The sequence below is a fragment of the Pteronotus mesoamericanus genome, unplaced genomic scaffold, assembly GCF_021234165.1.
Source record: "Pteronotus mesoamericanus isolate MK-2021 breed Mesoamerican mustached bat unplaced genomic scaffold, CSHL_Meso_final contig_2, whole genome shotgun sequence".
NCBI classification, from domain to species: Eukaryota; Metazoa; Chordata; class Mammalia; order Chiroptera; family Mormoopidae; genus Pteronotus; species Pteronotus mesoamericanus.
Window position 1 is genome coordinate 16,642,958 of NW_026555084.1, and position 10,683 is coordinate 16,653,640.

The window sequence follows — 10,683 nt, forward strand, 5'->3', positions numbered from 1 at the left end:
ATTTTATGTTTTAATTCATTTTTTAAAAATAAATTTATTGGGGTGAAACCCGTTAATAAAATTATATAGGTTTAGAGTGTACACTTTTATGATCCATCATCTTATATTGCATTGTGTGCCCTGCACCCAGAGTCAAACCTTCCGTCACCACACATTTGGCTCCCTTTTACCCCATACTGCCACCCAGTCCCCTTCTCTCCGGAAGTCACCATTCTGTTTATCTGTACCTATGAGTTTTTGTTGGTTTCTTTGTCTTATTTGTTCATGTGTTGCTTTCAGTTTTATATCCCACATCTGAGTGAAATCATATTGTTCTTGACTTTTTCAGTCTGACTTAAAGGTCCTTTGTAATATGCCCTTTTTCGCTTTACCAGTTTAAGGTTTACAAGCCTGATAACACAAATCTCCTTTATTCCTAGATCACTGCAGTTGTCGCCTGCATTTTCTAAGATGTGACATGTTTCATCTCAGACTGGAAAATGTACTCCCTCGCCAGAGTAAAGAGGAAATGCCAAGGCAATGAGGAAAATAGCTTTGCTCCACGATGAGAAGAAAGACATGTTATCAAGTCTGTGGAAGGCACCTTTGGCATGTTTACATCGCATGGCCCAGGGACACATTTTCCATTTCCTAATGAAAGTTTCTTTTTGGTAAAGAAACCCCTCCCCCCACTTCCAGTCTTAATGAAGGTGGACTATACTTTCTTTTCTTCCCCCAACTCTCCAATTCAATAGGACAGATACGTGAATAGCAGGCCTCCTAGAGATGGGAGGACAACCTCAGGGCAAGTCCTCTCAGCACACATAAGAAGGAGCTGTTCATTCCCAATCACGGCTCAGCCCACAGAAGCCTGACTCCATTGAAGGCAATGTGCACACTGGAATCTCCGTTTTTCCTCAGAATACAGAAGCATTTCAGGAAGGACTGAGCTGGAGCCACCCCACAGCGATACTGCTGCCCCGGGGCACCCCGTAGCTCCCCAACCTGCCCTATCTGAAACCGAGAGGGCGGCAGAGACGGAAGCCTGCAGCTCTAGACGCTGTGCTGTGCTGTCTGCCTTTCCTGCTCAGCCACCTCTGCCTGCTGAGGCCTCTCCTTTATCTGTTAGCTGCTGGTGAGCAGCTTAATGGGGTAAAACAGGTAGCTCAAGGCAGGTAAGACCCTGAGGTATTTTGTGTTCCTCACCTCAAGCTATCTCAGTAGGCCTTCCCTCAGCAGGGGGTTTGGGCCAGTTTGATTTGATGAACAGGAAGAATGACAATGGGAAAAAGTAATAAGAGTAATTACAGATCCTAAGATAGAGCAAATATATGTAAGCCTTCCCAGCTATTGAGTGGGAAAGGACAAGAGAATCAAAACCAGCAAAAAAGAGTTTTATGATGTATAACTTGGCCCACGCCTAGACCCTTAGTATTTCATAACGCTAGAGCACAATAGACTCAACTGGAGATTTGCTTTAAATTTAAACTCTCCTGAAAGTTTAAATTTAAACTTTTTATTTTGTGATAATTGTAGATTCACATACCATTGTAAGAAACAATAGAGTTCACCTGAATCCTTTAACTAGTTTCTGCCAGTGAGACCATCTTGTAAAACTATAGTACAAATTTTATAGAAAACAAATTTCCCAAGCAGGATCTGACATCGGCTAGAGACCTTTTATCAATGTCAGGTGTCACCTTCAAGATTATGAGTCAATTGTTTATAAATGAGGTATGTTTGTGACGAGTATCTTGACAACCAGCTCTGCAGCCCAGACTAGAATATTGGATGTGAATAGCAGAAACACGAGAGACCTTATTGTGTTAATCATTATCAATATATACGAGCATTCAATCATCACATTGTCCACCTTAAATTTATACAATGTTTCATGTCAATTATATCTCAGTAAAACTGGGAAAAAATAAAGAAGGCTCATGGGAGTGAGATTGAGGCCACATGGGGCAATGCCTTAAATTATGTGTCTCCCTAATTAACTAATCTTCATAGTCTGATTTCTGAAGAGACCTTGGCAGTTGAAGGACCTGAGTTCAAACCCCATTTGCCACTGAGTAACCTTGACGCAATATTTAGATTGTCTAATAAGCAACTTCTTTATTTTAAATGGGCAAGTAAAAATTCCTATCTCTTAGATATTAGGGATAAAATATTAAGACAGCCTGCATTCAAGTTGGGTGTTAAACTTATATTTGCCGTCGTAGTCTAACCTGCCTTTTGTAGCAGTGGAAAAAGCTAGGATTCAGATAGGAAACTGAGTGTAGCACTGTTCAATTCTAATTTAACAGTAGAACACAAAATCTGATGAGGGCAGAAAGTTCTCCATTACTACAGTTAAGTGAATACTATTCTCACAGGAACTCTTTGTATTATTTACATAGACACCATGAGAGGCACCTATGGCAAATCAGTCCTTCTGGTGCAGGACTTTGGAGGAAAAAGCCAACTGAAACCTGGAGTTGGAATTATTGTGAAGCCCATTATGTCTCATACACTGAACTTTCTCTCTCCCTCTCTCTCTCTCCCTCTCTCTCTCTCTCTCTCTCTGGAGCAGGAGAGATTAGGAGCAGGAGAGACTATCAATCACAGCAGACTATGTAAGATACTTGTTTTTTCATTAATCAGTAAAAGGAATGTTAGATGTATGAATTAAAAGTTTCATGAAGAAAGAAAAAAGAATATATTATTTAACTTGTATAAGAGGTGAGCTAAGATAAGAAGAAGGCTGTGTCTTTACCATAATACCAATGTTAAAAGAGACAGAGAGAGGAAATGGGAAATAAGAGTGGTGTTTAAGTTCCCCAGTGTTGCTGCCCCAACATTGTGGACAAAGAAACCCATCACTTCGGGCAATAACAGGAAGGAACTACCTGAAAGTAAACCAAGTGTGTAAAACACCGACTAAGACTTGGATGCAACATTTTCCCAGGGCACTGAATAATGGGGGGTTTTGTTTAGTTTTGGGTTTGTTTGTTTTTTGGAAACTTCATACTTTGAAAAAAAGAATTTAAAAAGTCCACATTCCCTAATATTTCAAAGGAGTCCCAAGTCTTCTAGTCTACCTCCTGTCTCAGAAGAGACCAGATTTGTTTGGTGCCATATACCACGGTATAAAGATGTCTCAGGCAATGATCGATACAAACGTATCTGGGTCAGACCACTCTAGTTAAACACAGGAAAACTCTAAAATGCATCCTTTCAAGGAAATAATAGAAAAGAATCCCTTCACTGAACATGGTATGCCACCATTTTATGTTAAAAATTATACTTTGTTGAATTATCCCAGAAACGACTTTGATAGTAAGAATCAAGCCCAAACTTTCATCATTGGACTACTATTATGTTTCCTCCTCCACAGATTTAATTATATACTCTGTCTGATACCCCAGCTTTTCTCTACACTTTGACCTGGACCACATGCCCTATTCCATTGTCTGCTTTCCTGCTACCCTTGCTGTGTTGGATATATGTTTTCCAAATACAAAATACTGTCTAAGTTCCCTGCCGCTAAACAGAGCTCCCTTGGATATAAAAGCACGTGTATTCACCGCTGACCTCTGTTCAATCTCTCTGATGTCATTTTAATCAAACCATTCTTTTTACCAGCTCTGATCCCACCCTTGTATTTGGTCTTTTTCCTATTCTTGAGATCCATGTTGCTAATCAACATGACTAATATCCTAATGAGATCTTTCTAATCATCTAGGTTTCAGACTATGCCAGACTTAAATCACAGTTCAGATAAATACATTAAATTTCTACATTTCAATATCTGTAGACTAATGGTTTTAAAATCTATCTGTGCTCATCCCTTTAGGAATCTAATGAAAGCTTTGGACACCCTTAAGGAAAAAGTACACAGAGAATTTATTTTGCATATGGTTCCAGAATTTTCTGAAGCCAATCAATGCATCCTTTTAAAAAATCTTAAATCAGTTTCATGTCAAGTGTCCAGAGACCACCTGGAATGTGTTTTAAAACTGTAGTTTGTTACCAGACCTACAGCATAAATATTTCTAAAGTGGGGAATTTTTTTTTTTGGCATGCATTCTTGAGATTTTTTTTTTTTTAACTATTAGGGCTTACAAATTGCTGCAATAGGTCCTGATATACTAGTCACTTTGGCACCTTGGGAACAGATAGATCATAGATACAAGGTTTGGGGAAGTCTCAAAAATAAACAATCCCAGAAATCAGAAGCAACTCTGGAACTAACTTTATTCACAGTGAAGCAAGCTTGAAAATAATGTAGGATCCATCGTATCTGTAAGACTCTTGCTGACCTCAATAGAACTCCCAGGAAAATCCATTGTTTAAAGAAAAGAGAAAGTGAATTTTGAGGTTCCAGGCGATTTGGTTGCTGTAATTGTTTAGCATCTTCCCTCATGATCCAGAGTCAGGTTTCCATGCCTCAACCTCGAAAAAAGACATTGAGAGAAATCAAGGACCAAGTAATTGTGGCACCACCATGAAGACATAAAGAGAAAATGTGATTATTTGAAAATCATGCAAGAAAAAGCAGGCTGAGGCTCTGGCTTGCCTGTTACACATTGACTGTGCTGAGAATTTGTGAACTTTGTGCCAGTCCTTTGCGGTCCCTGGACCAGGTGCCTTATCTGTAAAAGTAGAGAATGGGTGCCTAACTTTCCTTTCAACCATAACTTTTATGACTATAGGAGACACTTGCCTTTAACATTTATTTATTTCTGCAATAACAGTTTACCAAGCACTTAATAAACTATGGAACTATCAAAAACAGGAGAGGTATGATTTTACTTTATTCCTACCTTCATAGATGAACATTTATTTATTTTAAAAGCTGAGATACCTAACTCTTTCTTAGCCACATGTTCTAATTTTAAGCAGCCTTATAATTGTCTTATTTTTTTCTAGATAAAGTGTAATTCTTAAAGGTTGACATGGCTTACCAAAACCAAATTTTAATTTTGTTATTTAAGTTTAAAATATACCTTAGTAGTTTACAATTAAGGATCCATGTGATTCAAAGCCCCCTTTATCCTCTAATAGATTTTATTCATTTGCTGGGGTTTTTTTAATTACAAAAAATGAAAGCTCCATGGAAGCAGGGAATTCTGTGTATTTTGCTCCTATCTTATCACTAGTGCTTAGAGCAATGCCTGGTACATAGTGGATATTTAATGAATATTTGGTAAATGAATGACTCATCAATAAATACAAGAAGTTGAATATAACACATACCCTAGGACAAACACCCAAGGCACTATTGGGAAGAAACTAAAAAGGCACAGAGAAAAATGTTCTTTTATTCCCTTTGGTCAGAATAGTACTTTCTGATCCAAAGAAACATCAAGTCCTCTTACCTTTTTGCTTCATTAAATAGACATTGGTTACCATAGGTTTTTCCATCAGAACCACAGACTGGTTTGTAGATAGAGTTACATCTTATCTTGACAGTTGGGTTCTTGCTGCTGGTGGTGCTAGTCTGCAGTAACATGAAAGACCATTGGATAAATATGGGGACTCAATTTAATTCTGATACCATAAGAAAACAAATATTTATTGCTCATTAACTATTGACTAAGCATTATACTAAACCAATCATTTTGTTGATCTTTTGTATTTAAACTTAAGCCATGCAACAATATAAGTGTATAAATCTGCCCCATTTTATACCCACAGACATACAGTATGTTTAAGTGAAAAGCTCAAGACCCTATATGGATTAAATACCGAAGATGGGATTCAAACCCTGAATTATCTGACTCCAGAGCCCCTGCTTTATTACATGTGAGAATGCCTTCACATTAACTTTGTAGACAAGCCTTCCCCTACCTGAGAAATGATAATTCAGGAAAAATCATACTGGCAAATACAAAGCACGTATGGTCATAATTTATTGCACCTCACTTCTTTCTTGTCCCACGATAGAAAACAAGGCAGGAGGTAGGCTTAGGCAGATTCAGTTAAGTAGTACCTGAAGGGCTCCCTCAGCCTCAAGTTACTTAATGACAGAAGCCTTTGAACACAAAGAAGCTTTGACCAGCAGATGGGAACAGAAACACTAAATGCACTGGTGAGGACCTTCCATAGGAAAGTTAGTCTTCTTAGAAAGAAGATCAACAAACATGTTGGTCTTTTCCATCAGTTTAGAGTTTACCATCTTCTTCATATCAATCCATTACTTTTATTCCCACATCTTCTGTTAGGTGACAAGCTAAACACTCAGAGATCTTCTAGTGGTGTCATTAAGGTCCAGATGGCAGGAATGTCTATGGGACATTAGCGATATTCATGCCAGCCAAGACATGAAGACCAAGAGGGAGAGACAGCTTTCATTTCCAATGGACTTGAGAAATGATCAGTTATGAGATAAAAATGAAGTCCTATTAAGATAATGAGATGGAGGTAGTGTTCTAGAAAATTCTTTAGGGTGTATTAAGAGAAGTGTCCAGAGTCATTGTTAAATGGAATTAGGAGGCTGGTAGTTGAGCGAGAGGCTGGTAAATGAAGGCAGGGCACAGCAGAACTCAGAAGGCAGTTTGGGTGTCATGGACGTGCACCTGTTTGCATGATGGCTCCCAAGCATCAGGCATTTACCCACTTATCTGACAAGTAGTTCAAGAAAACCGATTCTATACCTATGTTGTTCTAGGATTTGGGGATACAGGTTTGGAAAGAAATAGTACTTTTTTAAAGAGTTTATACTAACTCAGCAGACGATCAATTACCAAGCAATAAGGTATATGCCACAATAAAGGATATCATTAGAATTAGGAATACACTTGTAGAAAATCAAAGGATTCTGTACAATGTATATAATAAGTGAGCAAGAGTGGCATGACATGCCCGATCATGTCCAAACATGAACATGGGGTTCAATCTTGAAAACTTTTAAATGCCATGCTCAGGGGCTTGGAATTTATCTTCTAGGTAGTGTGGCACCACTGAAGAAGTTTCAGCAGAAGAGTGATACCTCAGATCAGATTCGTGATTTAGAAATACCACTGGAGTGCTTTGTAGATTATGGATGCAATGGAAATGAACATGAAAAGTTAAATCTGGTGGAAACGAGGCTCAGTGAATGAAAGTTTGAGCTGGTCCAGTATAGGTAGGAAGGCTGGAGTAGAAAGAGTAGAAGGAAATGAGAGATGTGATAGAAGACTATGACACTCACTCATGACCATAGACGTATACAAAAATAACCACCTCCAAATTCCCTCTCCTTTTGTTGAATCAGTGTCATGGCCAAGTGCTTGTATTAGTATAGTGTATGCTCTTAACCATTTCAAAACTTGGAAAATAGAATGGCTGAGAGAAGTTGACTGAAGAAAATAAAGAAATTAGCACAAACCTGACTTTCCATATTGGCATTCAAAGGGTTGCCTACTTTTTTTCTTTCTTCTTGATTGTCAAAAGACCTCGGTTTTCTTTGTTGGCTAGATGATCCCTGCTTCCCTTGCTGGCTAGAGGATCCTGGTTTTCCTTGCTGGCTAGCTGAGCCTAAACCACCTTGCTGGCCAAAAGATTCTGACTTTTCTTGCTGGCTGGAAGATCCCAGTTTTCCTTGCTGGCTAGATGACCCAGAACCTGCTTGCTGGCTAGCTGACCCTGGCTTACCCTGCTGGCCAGCTGACCCTGGCTTTCCCTGCTGGCCAAAAGATTCTGACTTTTCTTGCTGGCTGGAAGATCCCAGTTTTCCTTGCTGGCTAAATGACCCTAAACCCCTCTGCTGACTAGAAGATCCTGGTTTTCCTTGCTCATTAGAATTTTCTGAACTATCTTTTTGGTTAGATTCTCCTGAATGCCCTCGCAGACCCCCAGCCTGATTAAAAACTCCTGGCTTTCCTTGCTGATTAAAACTCCCTAGTTTCCCTGGCTGGTTAGAGTGCCCTGATTGTCCTCGCAGAATAAAAAACCCTGGTTTTCTTTGTGTGTTGCTATCATGTTGCTTATTAGATTCCTTTTGTCTTCCTTGAATGTTAGCTTCATTTTTTCTCTCTAACATAAACGCAGGTTGTGGAGCCTCTTCTAGTTTAATAACACTTGTCTTCAAAGTCTGGGCTGAAGACACTGGAATGATACCATAAGCACAAAAATAAAAATAAAGTTACTTAACTTCATGAATTTCAAATCATCAGCATTCATCCCAAGATATAGTTGGTACTTAATGCTTCTTTGGGTTTTTTTCTAACCAAACCTCAAGACAGAATCTTCTCATTATGTCTCATGACTTGAATATTTTTGTTCCTCCATTTCTTTCTTGACCATATTACAGGGTTTCCCAAAAGTGTGGAGTTAAGACAGCTGGCCCCATTTCTAAATTGGAGTGTAAATTGTTTGAGCTAGGCCTTCATACTATTCCAAGTTTCTTTTAATGATTTCCTGATTAATTAAACAGACTGATTAATGCCTTTTGCAGACTTTTTCCATATCACAGAACCCTTTCCCATATTCCCAACGTCACCTTACTGAAAACGTCATCAACTCCCCAGGTATAAAAGCCATCAAGCATGAACCCTCCGTTCATATTCTTTTTTCCATCTTTGTATTTGCTTCCTGTAGATAAGGTCTTTCTCTCCTGCCCCATTCCAAAGACAGTGGTTTTCCTTCCTCAGAACATACTTTCTTTTTCAATCAGCTTTATGTCCACCGTTTCCCATAAAGGCTTTAGTATCAGTCGATCAATCATAGTCTGCCTTCTGTATTTTTCTCTTCCAATTTTACAAACTCTAAATACATGCTTGGCATTGCTATGTATTGTAATAGGTATTCCTGATTCCTCATTCTTCAACTTCCAAAGCCATATAACCCCTACAGGTGTTATTAATGTACTTTCTTTCAGCAACAAATGCCTGCTGAATACACACTAAATGTTACCTAGCAAGGCACTGAAGTACAGAAGAGATATGGTACCTGCCATCATGAAACATACATGTTTTAGTTAGGGACTTTATATGTATGTTTTTCCCCCTGTGAAAAATATATGTTTCTTTTCCCTTCTCCCATCCTATCACTTAGCTCTATATCATTATTTCTTAACTCTGTTGCTTTTACAGCTCCCTAAATGACATCTCTGTACAACTTTCCTCACATCTAATTCATTTTCAATATCACTACAGACTGATATTTCTTAACAGAATGAGTCTCATCACCCCTATACACAAAACCTGAAAACAACTGCAATGCTCAAAACGAGAAGAGAACCACTATTTCTTGTGTTCCCTCTATAAGCAGCTGAAGGTTAATAGGCACTTTCCTTTCATTATTTCCTTTACCTAGGTATAAAAATGCTCAAGCAGGAGGTCTTGATTTGGAGATAAACTGGGATAGGTTTCATATATCCTAATTTATTATCTTGAGAAATGTATTATCTGTATTATTTATTATCTTAAGAAATTTACATTCCTGGCAAGCAGGACTACCTAACTGTACTGAGGTAAGGAATAGAGAGAAGTATGTTGGGTGATAGGTACCTAAGAGAACGCAAGTAATGGTGGCTAATGCTAGTATACACATGATTCCTAAAACAACCTGTAGGAGTTTATAATCATTTCCATTCTGCAAATGAGAAAAGTGAGTCTAAAATAAGTTAAATAAGTTACTCCCCTCCCCGAAAAAAAATAAGTAGAACACTGAAAAGCCAAGCGTGGAACCCTTTTCTATTTGATCATACAGCTCTGGATTGTCATGCTAAATCTTATCCTTTATGGAACATAACAAGTATTCATAAATTCTCATAATCCTTCTAGACATAATTTTCTTTCCAGTCTAAAGTCTTACTTTTCCCACTCCCTTGCCTCCGTTTCTCTTCAGGCACAACAAGCTATCCGTTATTGTCTCACCTGATCACCATTTTTATACCCCTGGCCTCTATGTTATCTGAAATTACCTTGCTCCATTTCTCTGATAGATACGCCCGTTTACAAAATTTCTGACAAAGTATTTCTAAATCACTGAGCATTTCTATTTCTTTACTTTGAGAGTTGGAAGAGAAGTCACTGAACATAACTTTTCTTACCTGAGAACATGGCCGAGAATATGGCCAAGAACATGAAGGGAAGGAAAAGGAAAGCCTTCATGTTACAGCCGGTCGTTTCAGACTCAGTTGAGTTGGATGGAGCTAAGGCTAACTCTTCAGTAGATACTTTCTGAATAAAGCATGTTGATCGCCACCATGTTATATATTTGAAAAATCCTCCACCCTAATTGTTAAACATGGTCATTGTGTTAAAAAAAATTACAGAGCAACTTGCACAAAATGGAAGGTGTCGCGTCTTGAGTGGATTGTCATTTTAAAAATTAGCTTCACGCCCCAACTCCCATAAATATCCAAACTTTAATATGCTTCTATTGGGTATGTTCCTCACAGAAAAAAATTAAAATGGAGAAACCCCTCTGGGAAAGTAAGTTCAGTGTTCACTTTTTTTACTGTTAAGAGAGCACTTGTGTTCAGCCAGGAGTCTTATTGACCCTGTCAGTTTATGTGTCCACAGTAGCCATTCCCATGACATTTCCCTGCAAATAAATTATGTGCCAATTACTTACCTCAAATTATATTTTAAAAGCAAGTTAAACCACATTGAGTATTGGACATTTGTAAGTGATGAATGCATCCAAGTGGGGGATGATGATGGGTAACGTAGTTTTATGAGTAAGAGGAGACAATAGATTTCATGTTGAGAATAGCATTACACTCTTGGC

The 10,683-nt window shown here is 38.4% G+C and overlaps 1 protein-coding gene across 1 annotated transcript; it reads right to left on the reverse strand.

Annotated features, from left to right (window-relative positions):
* Positions 1–828: 828 nt before the first annotated feature.
* Positions 829–10,010, reverse strand: MARCOL (MARCO like). The gene is made up of 3 exons (XM_054568598.1): positions 10,001–10,010; positions 7,334–8,052; positions 829–993 (listed from the first exon to the last, which is right to left on the reverse strand). The coding sequence occupies exons 1-3, from the start codon at positions 10,008–10,010 to the stop codon at positions 829–831; spliced, it is 894 nt and encodes a 297-aa protein (XP_054424573.1).
* Between the last annotated feature and the right edge of the window lie 673 nt (positions 10,011–10,683).

Coding starts and splice junctions, on each gene's coding strand:
- MARCOL (XM_054568598.1), bottom strand. Junction 994..7,333: donor ATGCCAATATGGAAAGTCAG/GTTTGTGCTAAT, acceptor TCTCGGTTTCAG/ATAGGGCAGGTTGGGGAGCT.